Source organism: Barbus barbus (assembly GCF_936440315.1).
Source record: "Barbus barbus genome assembly, chromosome: 28".
Taxonomy (NCBI): Eukaryota; Metazoa; Chordata; class Actinopteri; order Cypriniformes; family Cyprinidae; genus Barbus; species Barbus barbus.
In genome coordinates, this window is record NC_136756.1 from 23,572,250 (window position 1) to 23,589,811 (window position 17,562).

The 17,562-nt window shown below is 36.9% G+C and overlaps 1 protein-coding gene across 1 annotated transcript; it reads left to right on the top strand.

The window, feature by feature from the left end:
* The first annotated feature begins 354 nt into the window (after positions 1-354).
* LOC306848603 (calcium-binding protein 2-like) lies at positions 355-17,474 on the top strand. The gene is made up of 8 exons (XM_079383246.1): positions 355-476; positions 10,501-10,536; positions 10,617-10,812; positions 13,942-13,972; positions 14,780-14,923; positions 15,536-15,645; positions 15,797-15,944; positions 17,056-17,474. The coding sequence occupies exons 2-8, from the start codon at positions 10,502-10,504 to the stop codon at positions 17,082-17,084; spliced, it is 693 nt and encodes a 230-aa protein (XP_079239372.1). The 5' UTR covers positions 355-476; position 10,501; the 3' UTR covers positions 17,085-17,474.
* Positions 17,475-17,562: the final 88 nt, after the last annotated feature.

Sequence of the window (17,562 nt, forward strand, 5' to 3'; positions counted from 1 at the left end):
AATCGGTTCTATGGGCTGCCATTGACTTTCGACAGAAGAAACAGAAGAAGAAGAAGAAGAACGCTAACGATTACAATAGGTGCCTACGCACCTTCGGTGCTTGGCCCCTAATGATACAGCCAGTTTGATTATGTAAGCATTTAAGGCAGTGACTGAATTTAAGTTTTTTTAGCTGAAGTAGATAGAAATGTTTTACATTGTGCAGTCACAGAAAAACGCAGAGCAATGTGTCTGTTCCAGACAGTCACATTCACGGGAACACTTGCACGGCTTAAACCAAACACTTCATCAACATGCTCATCTCACATGCTAATCCAAACATATTTAGACAGATTATCATCTACTCAGATTATCAGAGGGTGAAGGGTCACTTTCTACAGTCAATCCACACATTCTCTCAGAGGAGAAGGAATTGATTTGAAAAAGATCGACTCGAGTGGTTCTGGATTGTAAATTTTTCTCTCCTCATTCTGAAGGTAAGATAAAAAAACAATGTAGTAAGATATTAGAGGCATCTTGCATAAACTCTTTTAATTCGCAAAAAGCTCTTTCGTGGTTGCAAATGGGCCTAATTAACTTCAAACCTCACTAACAACAAAGCATGTTCAACAGTAACGTATCAGGCACATGGTGACAGCCATAGCGGCAATCTTTTTCAAAAGCTTTGCTGCATTAGTTCAGAAACTGACAGGAAGGGAAGCAGTCAGACTGTAATTACTGAAACATATGCGGGAAATAATTACAGTTATGTTGAGGACATGAATGACAGCCACAGAGGAGTGATGAGCCTTTGAAGTCAGCCAGTCAGATGTAAAGTTTGTCTAGATGTAAACAGCAGCTACTCTAAACGCAGCAGCTGATAATGGATTGTCAGGGGCTGCCAGGCCGAGCAAGATAAATCCCATCGCTGCGTGGCCGTAATGGCAAAGGAGGGGGCCGGCCTCATTTCGGCACCATGACACAAAATCGGTAATGGGGATCGATCGCGCCAGTCTGAGCGTTCCATGGGTATTGTTCTGTGGCTTGTTTTCAGATGTAAGCCAGGAAAGTTCTTGCAATCTGTGATTGATCTAGTGCCAAAGGCCTTGTGATGGATCTCACGAGAAGATCACAAAACAAGGCAGAAATACTGTAGTGAACAAGGGATTTTAAATAATTGCTTTATACTGCACATCCTTAGCACACAAACATATGCTATTCTAAAGAAATTAGAAAATTGTCCTTTTCAGTAAGGACACATTAAATTGATCAAAAGAGACAGTAAAGACTTTCACAATAATTTTTATTTCAGATAAATGCTGTTTTTTAGTTTTTAGGGGCCAAGCACCTATTTAGGTAGGCACCTATTGTAATCGTTAGCGTTCTTATTCTTCTTCTTCCGCCGAAAGTCAATGGCCGCCCATAGAACCGATTGCGGGAAAGTTGTACAATTTGGCACACTGATAGATGATACTGTCAATAGTAACTCAAACTCTCTAGCGCCACCACTTGTCCAAAAATTCTATTTTTAAATGCTAATAACTTTTGAACCGTAAGCCACAAAATGAAAATTCTTTTTTCCTCTGAATCCTTGGCTCAAGCCGAGTCGAATCAAGTCAAAGCCACAAATTATAAAAATGGTATCTTTAGATTCGGTGCATCATGCCGAGTCCAACCATATCCAATTTTCCCATGTCAGTCATTTTGGGCGTCGGCCATGTTGAATTTTGTAGTTAAATGCTATATTTTACGAATGCATTAACGTATCGTTACGAAACTTGGTATGGGTAATCAGCACGATGCCCTGAAGGAGCCTGAGTGGTAAAGTCCAATTTTCACATGCTTATAACTTTGGGTGGGGTTGACATATTTTCACAGGAGTCACCATTTTAGACTCCTGAATCGTTGCCGAGTCCATCGATACCAAACGTGCCAGGTTTAGCATTATGGTTTGTGCTACGTTGCATTTTAGCGCTTAAAAACATTTGCCAATATCTTAGAAACCGTTACTCCGATCGACACGAAACCACCGTGGGAAGTTCGAAAACATAGATGGAACATGATCTTTCCCTAATATTCTAATGATTTTTGGTATAAAAAAATGGATAATTTTGACCCATGCAATGTATTTTGGCTATTGCTACAAATATACCCCAGAGACTTAAGACTGGTTTTGTGGTCCAGGGTCACATATTAGAATAATTTTCTGAAGGATCATTGTAACGGTTGTTTCGAGGAAGGCATACACAGGCAATGATAAATTCAACAAATAGTTTAATAATGTCCAGAAAGAAGATAATCCATACAGACGAGGGGTTGACACATACCAATTCCAATGTAATACCGGACACAGACTGAATACAGAGAATGAACTAGGGCTGTACTCGAGTCCGGTCTCGATACGTTTTTCTGTCGTCTCGGACTTGTCTTGGACTCGTTGGTATTTGGACTCGGCCTTGTCTTGGACTCGTTGGTATTTGGACTCGGCCTTGTCTTGGACTCGTTGGTATGTGGACTCGGACTTGTCTTGGACTCGTTGGTATTTGGAATCGGACTTGTCTTGGACTCGTTGGTATTTGGACTTGGACTTGTCGGTATTTGGACTCGGACTTGTCTCGGAATTGGTCAGTGGACTCGCCAAATGTTCTAGTTGCGCATTTTACTTTTACTTTCAATGGCGCAATTCCGGTCAATTGCTTATTATCTATAACTTACAACGACAAATTTTCTGCAATAAACCTGGGACTTTTATTAACAACACGAATGCACCATATGCTATAAGCCTAATATAAAATGACAAACTTACAAATGTTTAAAAGTAAAAAAAAAAAAGCGTTGTGGAACCAAATGAATAAGAAACAGAACGAATAAGAGCAAAATTAATAAAGCCTGGAGGATCAAACACCTTGAGTAAAATAAATAAATTGCTTATTTTTTAGGGCTGGGTAAAAAATATTGATTCTCCGATTTTAATCGATCTTCAGTTTAACGCAACGATATCGATTCGGGAAATCCCCGAATCGATTCTTAATGTGCGTGCTTCACGTAAGAGGATATGAATATTCACCTCTCGTCCTGAAGGTGTCACCATCTTTCGAATTGCTCCACTAAAAAAAACAACTGTGTGCACCCTATTATTAATGTAGATGTGTATTTCAGTAATAAACTTAAGTAGGAGAGTTTCAGTTACCAGCATTTATATCAAAATATGGATCCCATGTCTGCAAAACTAACATTTTAAATGAAATATTGATAGCTAATCGATATCGAATCGAATCGAAATCGAATCGAAACCATAAAAATAAGAATCGAATTGAATCGCAGAATTGGTCACAATACCCAGCCCTATTATTTTTACTTTATTTAAATTTTGTGTAAACACTGGGGATATGGCTGGGCGATTTTTCAGATTTTATGGATTAATTTTATCGAATTTAATGTTTTGCCACACATTTATTTTTTATAAATCGAGGAGTCGCGATTTTGAATAGAAATATTACCAAACGCTAGAATTAGACAGTTTGACAATAACAGTAAAGAAAGAAAAACGATCTAACCGCATGTCAGCGCACATGCTCTCTTGTGATGCTCTCTATGCCATTCACACAGAATGTGCTTTTGTGTTGACAAAGATGCGACGCGGGCAGTGGAATAGGAAAAAATGCAAGAAGATGGGAGTTAAACATCTTTTAACAACTAGAGCGCCGTGTTTTTATAAAGCCGTTTCATGCAGGAGACACTGCAAGAGACGCGAGCGCAACAGTCAAACGCGTCCATGTTTACATAGAAAAAAACAATGGAAAAGCAGCGTAATCGAATAAAAAACCCGTAAAGAACTACTACTGTATGTCTGATATTTCATGTTTGCATCAGGGTGACAGGCTGAAAACTACTGTTCATTGTTTTTACAGAGCATTTATAGTTAATAATAACACTCTAGGTGTTATACCTTCAGTCATTTTGAATTTGAATTACTTGAGAATTTTTTAAGCATTTTTCTTGTATTATATTTCTGAACATATAATATGCATAAGAAAGGTTTGTACAAGATGTAGTTGTAGTTCATGCATGCTTTCTGCAGAGATATTTAGTGATTTGTTTAACATTTATATCATGATGACAACTTCATGTGTGTGGTGCACTTAGAATAGAATTTTCTTTAACTAGAGGTTTAATTAAAAAAAAAGTTGCTTGAATCATGTAGTAGTTATATTTTCAAGTTGACTAGTTAAAATTGTAAAAAATCGAGAATTGGTCAAATATTCTATGAAAATCTATTTTTTTTTTGCCATATCGTCCAGCCTAGAAACAAATTTAAAAAATAATAATTTTAAAACAATTTTTAATTTCTTAAATTTTTCAATCTTTAATAGTCTGTTCTCTAACCGAACTAAATGATTTTTATTTCTATATTAAAAATGGCCTCAGCTTAACACCTGTAATACTGTCTATATCTCCCCATCCCCAGGGGACATATATTGCACCTATATTATATGGCCTAAGGTAAACAGCAAACAAATGTATGCGCGGCCACACACAGACACACAGAGCTCTCTAAGTAGGGGTGCTAATCAGGGACAGGCAGGTGAGGAGGATCAACTAATAATGACACAACGAGAACAGGAACATAACCAAATATGGACACAAGAGGGAGAACCCACAACAAAAAGTCCTAGGGTGTGACAATCATGTGACACTGAAGACTGGAGAAATGATGCTGAAAATTCAGCTTTACCATCACAGGAATAAATTACATTTTAACATATGCTAAAAAATAGATTTTAAATTGTAATAATATTTCACAATATTACTGTTTTACAAAAAAAAAAAAGCTTCGGTGAGCATAAGATACTTCTTTCTAAAACAGACCCCAGACTTTTAAACAGTACTGTATGTTTTTTAGGGACTTTAAATTTACTTTGAATGTTTTTACTCTGAGCTATTTTCCTATGCTTTAACCCTAAACCTTAATCCACAATTTTTGCATTTTTATATATTCATGATGACATTTAGTATGTTTATTAAGCCATTTCCTTAAGGTTCTACTATCCTTGCGGTATATTTGGTCCCCATAATGTAAACAAAACCTGACCACACAAATAATCTCAGTTATAACATCCAACATATATTTCAACTTCTGACATATCTATGCAAGCATGTTTCTACCCTAGAATAAAAATAAAACAAGTAATAAGTCACAATGAAATGGAAGTTGCAATAGTTCTGCCTTGCTTATGGTGACGTATAACCGAGTGACATGGCTTCTCGAACAAGAAAAAGAGCGGGAAAGAAAAAGAGTGGGTAAACGGGATTAAATTTTGTCCATCAGGAACTGATTATATCATTGTTGTTTTCTAATTACGAACACTACTAACAGCAATGATTATATGTTGCAATCAAACGTATAGCAAAATTTGGTAGTTCTATGTGTTGTTTCAGGGTTGGCATCACCTGAGGTCCTCTGAGGGGTTGGCATCATCTCTTCTCAGGTGTTCGGTCATCTCAGATCCTTTAAGGGTTGGATCCAGACTGAAGCTTCTGTAATTCATAGTTAGCATGGGATGTTAATCCCGTGACAGAAACAGAGAAACAAATAGAGATATAATTAGCGTAGCTGCTGTTCCAACCAAGCAAAAATGATTTGTTTTCTGGCTGTTTAAAGACGATATATTATGAAAAGTACTAAACAAATAACTAAAATCAATTCGATTGTTGACATTAAAAAGTTAGAAGTTTATCAAAGTTCTAACACCAGCGACAGTTCAATAAAAAGTCTGTCCTAATGATTCTATTCAGCATTCACCTGTCAAAGTAAGACAAAGCCATTTGAAAGCCTGTATCTGATGCCCTTGGCTTGGACAGATATCTCAATGTGATTGAGTCTTTCAGGGTGCTAAAGATTTCTATCTCTGAAGGTCCACGTTCATCTAATCTGCATCTGTTAGATGCAGTCATTTTTGTAAGGCCAGCTCTGAAAGGTGGCTGCCATGTAAAACTTTACCTCATGAACTTTGGGGGGAAAAATAATAGGTGGAGGAATGTCACCGTTTTCAGCATTCCAGCAAACCAATCATCTCATATGTAATTTTAGAAGTAATTACTTTCTGTGTATCACAACTCGCATCAAAAAGGTTTGTTATCGTATCGTAATTTGGGGAAAAAATGGAGCAGCCTGGTCTTCTTCGCCCCAGCACAGCTTTGGCTCTCTTAGCCAGTTTGTTTCATAATTATTCCCAGACTCCTCTGTTAAATTATTCCAATTAGAGGAATTAGGAGCTGAAATTGCTTGTGTCAATGTGCTGATTGACAGCAATTGGTCACTTAGTTTAATAACTGTTGTAGATTAGCGAAGCAGGTTTTTCCTCTCGGTGAGAGTCACTAGTGCGCTGAAATAAATTCACCAAATTACCCAGAGCAGACGGAGCCCACGTACTGTCTTTTAGTATGTTTCATCTCATTTGAAATATGAATAATCAGTTTGCTGTGACTGTGTGCCATGAAGACTCACAAGTAATTAGAAATTTTCTAAAGCAAGCTTTTATTTAACTACATTTTCTTCAGATTTAATTTAATGAGCCAACATACTGATTTTTCAAACCCACCCTTTTAAATACACAGCACATATAATTAGAATCAAGGGTTTGTTTCCAAATAAAAAAAATCAGTTATTTCTATTAAGATACATAACAATCAAATAAATAAATATGTGGACATGAGATATTGATTTAAATTCGATTATTGTATATTATATCTGTAGTCTGTATATTAATTTAAAGCTAATGCTAAGAAAAAAATAGTCCATGTTGTAAAAAACAATTGCTGAAGCAACAAGACAAACAATGCAATTGCTGCGTTTATATTAACACTGAAGTTCACAGAGGCCATTTTCACTACACTTGTAATGATACTTGAAGACCTTGAGCCCAAAGGTTAAAGAAAGGAAAGAGCTACAATCCCACAAAGCATTGTGAATGGCTACTGAATTAAAACTAATTAATTCAAATAATTAAAAATTAAAAGTGAGAATTGGGGGATTAGAACTGCCATAGAAATCATGTTTCGCATTCCCCTTGGTACAAATCGCATTCTGGGGTGGTGCTCCTCAGTAGAAATCCCGTTCAGGGCCCCCCCTCAGCGGGCCCTTGAATCGTCCTAACCTCCCCAATACGGTGCCTCTGAAGTTTATTATTTGTATAGAAACAACATTTTTACATTTATTCCAAAATATATATACAGTGGTGTGAAAAAGTGTAGGCCCCCTTGCTGATTTTTTTTTTTTTTTTGCATGTTTGTCACACTTTAATGTTTCAGATCATCAAACAAATTTAAATATTAATCAAAGATAACACAAGTAAACACAACATGCAGTTTTTAAATGAAGGTTTTTTTTATGAAGGGAAAACAAAATCCAAACCCACATGGCCCCCCCCCAAAAAGATTCTCAAAAGCTACACATCATGTTGAGATCCAAAGAAATTCAGGAACAAATGATAAAGAAAGTAATTGAGATCTATCAGTCTGGAAAAGGTTATAAAGCCATTTCTAAAGCTTTGGAACTCCAGCGAACCACAGTGAGAGTCATTATCCACAAATGGCGAAAACATGGAACAGTGGTGATCCTTCCCAGGAGTGTCCGGCCGACCAAAATTACCCCAAGAGCGCAGCGACGACTCATTCAAGAGCACAACAACATCTAAAGAACTGCAGGCCTCACTTGCCTCAGTTAAGGTCAGTGTTCATGACTCCACCATAAGAAAGAGACTGGGCAAAAATGGCCTGCATGGCAGAGTTCCAAGACGAAAACCGCTGCTGAGCAAAAAGAACAAAGGCTCGTCTCAGTTTTGCCAGAAAACATCTTGATGATCCCCAAGACTTTTGGGAAAATACTCTGTGGACTGACGAGAGGTGTGTGTCCCATTACATCTGGCGTAAAAGTAACACAGCATTTCAGAAAAAGGACATCATACCAACAGTAAAATATGGTGGTGGTAGTGTGATGGTCTGGGGCTGTTTTGCTGCTTCAGGACCTGGAAGACTTGCTGTGATAAATGGAACCATGAATTCAGCTGTCTACCAAAAAATCCTGAAGGACAATGTCCGTCCATCTGTTTGTGACGTCAAGCTGAAGCGAACTTGGGTTCTGCAGCAGGACAATGATCCAAAACACACCAGCAAATCCACATCTGAATGGCTGAAGAAAAACAATTGAAGACTTTGGAGTGGCCTAGTCAAAGTCCTGACCTGAATCCTATTGAAATGCTGTGGCATGGCCTTAAAAAGGCACTTCATGCTCGAAAACCCTCCATGTGTGACTGAATTACAACAATTCTGCCAAGATGAGTGGGCCAAAATTCCTCCACAGCGCTGTAACAGACTCATCGCAAGTTATCGCAAGCGCTTGATTGCAGTTGTTGCTGCTAAGGGTGGCCCAACTAGTTATTAGGTTTAGGGGGCGAGCACTTTTTCACACAGGGCCATGTGGGTTTGGATTTTGTTTTCCCTTCATAATAAAAAACTTCATTCAAAAACTGCATGTTGTGTTTACCTGTGTTATCTTTGATTAATATTTAAATTTGTTTCATGATCTGAAACATTAAAGTGTGACAAACATGCAAAAAATAAAAAAATCAGGAAGGGGGCCTACACTTTTTCACACCACTGTATATACAAATATGCATATACACAAATATATAAGTCGTTCGAGAGCGTAGAAAGACTGAAGGTCTCTGCACACTGAGTCCGAAATTTTCGCATGCGTTTTTTCGCATTCGCAATCTTAAAACTTCGTCACGCACAGAGACCTTGCACACTGAGTCTGATGCGTTTTAATTAATCCGTTGCGAAAAAAATCGCAAAACTATACAAAATGTCTTCAAGCAGTGAGGATGATTTTGTTGTCCTCTCTCTTTTTAAAAAAAGAAAAAGGAAATATTGGGTCCATCCAATCCTTAGATTGCACAGAGAGGAAGGAGAGTTCCACCTCCTTATCAAAGAGCTGCGGGATTATCCCGAGAGATTCAAAGTTTATTTCAGGATGTCAGTGCCTCAGTTTGATACTTTGCTAGCGATACTGAAGGTTCATGGAAATCCACCAATTTCCGTGAACCAATTTATCCTGAACAGAGACTGTCTGAGGTATGGATACGCCCACAGACACACACACACACAACAAACTGCTGCATCGGAAAGGTGCGCGCCAGGCATAAAAAAAATAGGCTACAGCAGTTCTTTATATTCTGTATCTTTGTATTCCGCAATTTGTTTGTCATAAAGTGCTCTGTGCTGCAAGACGAAGTGTATTAATTTGTCTGACACTATTTTGGATTTTGGCTTTCGCTTGTACGGTGGCTCTGAATTGTCAAAACACCTTCTCAAAGCATCTCAAAATGCTTTATACGGATGCGAAAAACGCAAAAAAATCGAACCCGATCCAAATTTTTTTTTGACGGACGAAAATTTCGGAGGCAGTGTGCAAACGTGATTGACAAAACCTGAGGTCGTATTTATTTTTAAAATTCGGACTCAGTGTGCAATGGCCTTGACTTGTCATTCATGTGAATAGGCAGGAATTAAAGAGTTCACTTCCCCTATGGAGAAAATGAATTGGAAAAATTTATTTTTACTTCTGGTCTGTGAATGTTGCACTCTGTGGATAACACTGTTGAGCATAATTTGGCTTTGGACTAATTTGAGATCACGGACTAATCTGAAACTTGAAACAAAATTTGCACTTTGCTATTCATTTAATATATTGTAGTTTAAGAGAAACTATTAAGACATTAAAGAGATTTCTTTTGGTATTTTCTTTTCTATTTGAGCTTTTTTTTTTTTCAAACCAATGAATGGAGCACAACAGATTTACAGAGAATCCAAACACCAAGGCATTAAGAAATAAATGTTTTTGCGTGAACAATTTGCTAATTTTGAATTCATGCTTGTTGCTTGTAAGGAGCCATTGACAATTTCGGTTCTAATGACTTGTTTGATGGGCAGAGGACAGACAGCAGTTCGCTGCTTTGCTTGGGCATATTAAACTGTTGATTGTAATTTATATGCGCCTGTCGGCCTCCACTGTAATATAATTCAGTGCTCAGAGGAATGGTCCGTCCTCTTGGATCTGCCACTAGTGTGCGTTTGATTATGCCGTGTGTCCTTCTCTTCAAGCAGAAGTCTATCCACAAAGGGAAAACATTAGCATCAAACTGTTGCCATTTGGAATGGTCATTGTAATTCCAGCCTATGACCTTTCTGACTAATATAATGCAAGGAAGTGACCCACAGGGCATTTTTTCCACTGGAATCAGGCCTCTGCCCAACCACTGAAAACTAGGGTAAAGCAAGTTGCAGTAACTTGGCTGGAAAGCTGCTGTTATCTTTTATACATGTCCGCGTCAATGGACCGCGCCATGGTTGCATGAATGTTACATGAAGAATTGTGTGGACAAACTGGCATACGAGATGAGAAAGCACAACACGAGTAACATCTACAACCTTCCTTTTCTCCTTCTCGTTATCTCCTAGCATGTCTCAGAGGAGTAAAACATCTTCAAAAGAAAGGTATGGTTGGCTCTAAATCAATATTTGCATTAGTTGCCGTGATGTGCGGTGTGGTCACTACAGCTCTTCTCTTCCTTTAGCAGCTCCTCTCGTTCTCCATCCACATCAGATGCTCATCCTCCACGCTCTGCTCTTCGTAACTCATCCAAAGACTCGAAGAACTCAGGTCACAGGGACTCATCTGGCAGCCAAGGACGCCGCGGCAGTAGATCTTTAAGCCAGAATTCTGCTATTGCTGCAGCATATACACAGTACCTCAACGCTCTCTTTGGACAGGTGAACTAGAGTAGATCTCTATATGGATTCTTGCTTGATATTTTGTTAGACAGGTGATTACAAAACTAATAAAAATACAGTAATACCATGCTATTCCTCAACGTACCATTGAGCAACATTTAAATATGGCAATGACCCTTATATTATAGTATTATAGTATATTCTATATTTTAAATAAAATATTTTAACGTTTCATTTTAGTTTAAATTTGAGTAACTTTAGTAACTGGTCATTATTATTATTTTTATTTTTCTATTTAGCTTTCATTTGTTTACTTATTTTTTTTATTTTAAAAACTTGCTTTAAAAACCAAACCAGCATCTTTAATGCTAACAATCATTTATGTTTCAGTTTTTCATCTAATATTTATAATATTTTAAATTATAATATATTGAATTATAATATCTAATATTTTATTTTATTTCAGCTTTATTTCATTTATCAAACAACACTGATCTGGCATCATGGTATTACCATTTGATACCATCATTGCACCATATTATCATCATATTGCTGAAAAATAAAATAAATAAATAAAAATCAGTCCATCCTACACAGGTCTTAGCTGGTTTAAGATAATCTCCTATCTTGGCCAAGCTGGTGTTTTGCTGATTTAATGCGTGTTGGTCTTCCAGGCTGACCAGGTTGAAAAGTGCCTAAAACCAGCCTGAGAGATCAACTAAAACCAGCTAACTAGCTTAGATGTTTTTAGACACATGGACGTTTTTATAGCCATCTTAGCTACTTATTTTTCAGTATTTAAACCGATATATCCAGGATGGCACATCAATGCGTCTTTATTTAGCATGAAGTCAGGTTCATAATCTATGATACGTCTGCTGAGAAAATATTGCTGCTTGTCAACACACTACCTTCCTCCTCAATCAGGTCAGTAACAAGTGCCAAGTCAAATTATTTTGGTACACTGAAGCTCAGACCTAAGCTAGCATCTTGCTTCTCCTTTTAAAACTGACGCAATAAATCTGTCACGATGAACTAAATCATAGTCATTTAAACTCAGAGGCGCTTGATTATACTTTCAAGAGTACGTCTGGAGATCAGAGAGAGCCAGTGAAAGCCAGAAGACGGAGAGGCTGTAGAACAGTGAGAGAGAGATAATGGATAGAGTCAAAGAGACAAACAAGACAATGGAGAATATACCAATGTATGCACAGCCTAAAGCTCCATGGCTTCTGCTCAGCAGGATTGGAGGGATGAATGAAATAAAAACAGATAGACAAGGGACCCTATTAGCATATATCCGAGGGTAAATAGCCTGAAGCAACTCACCAAGTTGCATAACCGCTACCTCTGCCAGAGAAGTCTATGAGTAATGCATTATTTTTTAATAATAAATATGTGTTTTTAGGGAATCTGGAGGTCAAAAGTCCAGTGAATGTAGCGAATGGAACATTTGAAAGACAGCAATGCCCCTGGGCACCAGCTTTACAAATCAATTAGAAAAAGTTTTAATATACATACCTATGCAACACTGGATTAACATACAGTTACAAGGTTATCTAGTTGGCCAAGCGCAGGAACAGTGTCGTTAGGTGAAATTAAAGTTGATGCGTGTCATTTGTTTTGATGCTAAAATACTTTATATGTAGAAAGTAAGCAATTTAAAGATTATTTATGGTGTGCTATCAAAATATTAAGATGATTTGATTAAAAATACAGACCAATCTGACACTGGCTCAACCAATAGTATGCGTTTGGGGTAGCACTATCTGTTTTATGTGCTATATAGAAGACAGGAAAGATAATAAAATAACATATACTAACATATACCATGTAAATACATATAAAATACTAAACTGATAAATAATAAATACAACTTAGATACAGTTAAGAAAGCCAAGACTGCAGGGGGCCCAAGCAACATGTAGGACAGGCCAAAATCACCATTTTAAGATGTGAATCAGACAGATTTAGTTTAGGTAACTTTCATGCTAGGTTAATTTGGACCTATGTTTTTTTTTTTACTACGAGAACAAAAACATTGGATTTGTAAGACAGAAGAGCATTCAGAAAACATGCTTAAAACCAAAATTTCATTTCATGAAGCTACTGGGTCAATTTTTTTTCAATAACTTGAAAGTGAAGTCAGGCCAAGTATGGGCACCCGGAGCAGTAGGCAGCCATTTATGCTGCGGTGCCCAGGGAGCAGTTGGGGGTTCAGTGCCTTGCTCAAGGGTCTCACCTCAGTCATGGTATTGAGGGTGGCGAGAGCGCTGGACATTCACTCCCCTCACCTACAATCCCTGCCGGACCTGAGACTCAAACTCGCAACCTTTGGATTACAAGTCTGACGCTCTATCCATTAGGCCATGACTGCCCCTAAATTATTTCTATATGACTAAATTATTGTAATGTCAAAGACTGTGCAAAATCTGTCTTTCACTATACAGCGAAGCAGGCTGGGTTTGCTTAAAAAATGTTACTTGAAAAAGAAAAAAAAAACTAATAAACATGCATGCATTTGTATGTTTATACCTTAGTACATATGCATCTATTTCTGAAAGTGCTAGAAGATACTGCATATTCGTTTGTAATTAAATCAAACATTCAAGACAACTTTATTTGTATGTGTATGACTTTAACATATTAAAGCATGCATATATGCATGAATCTAAATAAAGCTGCATTTGAGAATATTATTTATGAAATACAGCAATAATATAGTTTTTAAACCGTTTCTCTCCTAAACGTTCTTTCTCTTTTCCCTTTAATACACATTGCCCCTTAACCATATACGTATTTTACGTTTGCAAAACGAGTTCATTTTTCCCCCTGAATCTCTCTGCCGTTCTTTGTTTGTATGAGCGTTGACGTGAGGCATGGTAGGGCATGTTATGGTGTAATCCAATTATACAATCTCCCCCTCCACCCTACTCTATGCGTCATTGTGCCACTGAGCAGCTTTGATAAGCATGCTAACATAAACCTCAGTTATTAGTGATTAAAAATGGGCGATGTCTCTAAGGACGTTCAGCTCTCATGCTGTAATAATTTCCATATTTAGCTGTTTTTGTGTCACAATTTTTTTTTCCTCATCGTCATTTTGCTCTCTCATCTCTCTTGTCCTTCTACCACTCTCTCGCTCTCTCTCCCATTTACTTTCACCAGGACAGAGATTTACTGCCAGAGGAACTAGATGGTATGTACAGAACATGCATATTTAATATCCGAGCCCGTGCACAGCACCTAGACAGACACAATACAATTGCTACAACACATTCAGCAAAAGATAAATAACTGACAAGATTTAATAACATCTGACACAAAAAAATTTGATTAAAAATGGATTGGTATTGTCATGAATGGTGAATGGCGTACAGAGAATGAAGACGTAAGCAGCATTAATAATACCAGAGCAGTGAGTCAGCATGTGCTGATGGTCCTATACCCGCTTAAGATGCACGTTCCTATAGATTATATAACTGGTACAGTATGTGGCATAATGTAAATGTCCTAATGCAATCATAATGTAAAGTTTTGCTTCCTGAAAGATTTTACTATATACAAGATTTGTAATTTTAGCTACCCTGTTATAGAAATGTGTCTGAAGTCAGTTTAAAACCCCGATCTGTGTGATTTTGTAATTTCATTAACATTAAATAAACATGTCAATTAAAAAGGAGTAGCACATGATAATTACCAACAGAACACAATAAAAATAATACATTTTAAATACTAAACTAATAAATAATAATAAAATTTGGATAGATCTAAGAAGACTAAGACTACTAATGTGGGACAAAATCCCACATATACACATATATATTTATATATATATACTGTATATGTATGGGTGTATGTGTGTGTGTGCTTGTGTATACACACAAACACAAAACACACACAAAACACTCCATTCAGAGTAATACCTAAGCCAAGTACTATATACTGCAATTTGAAGAAAAGTTGGCAGTGTGATTAAATGTGACAACATTTCTTTTTCTTTCAGAGCTGCATGTAGCATTTAAAGAGTTTGACTATGACCAGGATGGGTATTTACACTACAAAGATGTCGCTGACTGCATGAGAACCATGGGATACATGCCAACAGAGATGGAACTGATTGAGATCATTCAGCAGATAAAAATGAAATGTGAGTGTGTGTGTGTGTGTTTCTATTTATACTCTACCTTTTGACCTAAACTACAGTTTAAAGGTTTGGGGTCAGTAAGATCTTTTTAGAAGTTAATATTTTTATTCAGCAAGGATGCATTAAACAGATCAAAAAGGACAGTAAAGACATTCATTTTTTTACAAAAGATTTCAATTTCAAATAAATGCTCTTCATTTGAACGTTCTATTCAAAGAATACTGAAAAACTGTATCCGTGTTTCTAGAAAATTATTAAACAGCACAAATGTTTTCAATATTGGCAATAACAAAACAAATTCTTGATCAGAAAATCAGCATATTATTATGATTTCTTAATGATCATGTGAAATTGAAGACTGAAGCAATGATGCAGAAAATTCAGCTTTGCCATCACATCACATTTTAAAATCTATTAAAATAAAAAGTTATTTTAAATTGGAATAATATTTCACAATATTTCAGTTTTTACTGTATTTTTGATCAAATAAATGCAGACTTGATGAACATAAGAGACAAACATAAAAATATCTAACCAACCCCAAACATCTGAACAGCAGTACGTCAGTTTAAAAGTAAAGATACATGTGTCTATGTGGTGTGTTTTTGCTTATAGGGGGAGGCCATGTGGACTTTGATGATTTCTGTGAATTAATGGGGCCCAGGATGCTGGCTGAAACCGCTCATATGGTGGGTCTAAGGGAGCTGCACTGCGCTTTCAAACAGGTGAGTATGCACTCTAAAGTTCCCTTCAAAGGGAGCTCACTTTAAAGTGTACATTAAATAGAGAACAAAACATCATTACCTTGCATCTTTTTCCAACCCATGAATACTATTACCTCTTCATAAACTCTGCATTCCTCTCTGCCTCTATTAGTTTGACTGTGACGGTGATGGACGGATCACCTTTGAGGAGCTGAAGGAGTCCACAAAGACGCTGCTCGGGGAGAAACTGAAGAAGGGAGAGCTGGAAGAAATTCTGACAGACATCGACCTCAATGGAGATGGGAACGTGGACTTTGATGGTAAGGAAGGCAGCATCCTTTTTGAATGTACTACTCTATTGAGCTGAATAGAGCATAGCACAATTCAAGCTCAACTCTCTGAGCAGTAGACAAACAAAAAGCTGGAACCTGTAACAAACGCAAAACAATAACCATTTAACTTGTGTACAACAAATCACAATAACAATAACAAATCTATAGAGCGCTTTCTACTGGCCAGCATATTAAACAGCAGCAGCCCTCTTTTTACTTGAAGTAATATGGCTCTCGGGACCTGCTTTTCTGAGGATATATGGGTAATTTGTGTAGCCAGGAGGGTTAAAAAGAGGTTTAAAGCTGAGGTTGTCCCCATTTGAACACACAGAGATCAGCAATCTTGTACTAAAAGTGGACTGACTAAATTTTTCATATTCAACCAAATTCACATGTCCTCAGAATGACATATTTATAATTGGACCTCACTTTTAAAACCAGGTTAACTTTGCTCTAGGGGTAACTGCCATACTGTTTTAACCCTTTGCTGTCCATATATCCCTAACCCCTTTCCTTGTCAAATACACAAAAAGTACCACAGTTGAGGTTAGTTATTAAGATATTTACCATAGTTAGGGCCCTCCTAAAATAACCATACAATAAAGTGTTATAATGTACATGATATATCACTGTAACTCCCACAGAGTAAATTCACCTCAACTGTGGAGTAACAGACACCCCTTCCAACCTTTTTATTTACTTGATTTTAACTAAAATGAGTTATAAACGAAGGAACGTTTTAATCACAATACAACAAACGCATCTGCTTACCTTACTCAGGTAACAGTTCCCAGTTCCCACCATCTTTATCCTTATCTCTACTAAGTAATATTTTATGTAAGTGAACCAACTTTGATAAAGCAGTCCAAGATGGAAAACTTTCAGCTCGAAAAAACAAGCCGAATATGTTTCAAGAATTGGATAAATTCTAAAATAAGCTTCAATCTCCATTTTAGTACAGAACCCCCCAAAGTGACATTTCAGGGAAAATCCTAACACTTTCTCTGCATGAAAACAGGTGTAGTCGAAGTAAACTAGTCGACTAAATAAAGACTATATGAGCTTACATTAACTGAGTTTTGCCTCTGTTCTCTTTCAGAGTTTGTCATGATGCTGTCTCTCCGATAGCTGGATGTTTGGTGTTTTTTCCTGAGAGCTCAGTCAAACCTGTCAGTCAAGTTGTTGAATACCTTGTGTATATTTATGTAGAAATGTACAGAATATGTATTTGTATTCAATAAAGGTCTGAAACTGTGTGAGAATGTTCTGGTTGCTCGATACAGGACGGTGGATTATCTAATAAGTAGTAAAAACAGGACAAGTCTGTGAGTTATGAAACACAACCAGTGACGCTGCTGCTATCTAGTGGAGGATATAGGTAACGATGATAATAATAAATGTTATTTGTTAATTAGTATCTAATAATAGTAGTAGTAATAATATAATGAATTAGGCTCCAGCATCCCTGTGACCATACATAGGAAAAGTGGTTTATGTAATAATTTATCATTGTCGGTGAAAATAAAATTAATGATAATAATAATGTGTTAATATTATATTAATAACAAGAATGATGATAATTATTATTTTTATCTAATAAAAATAA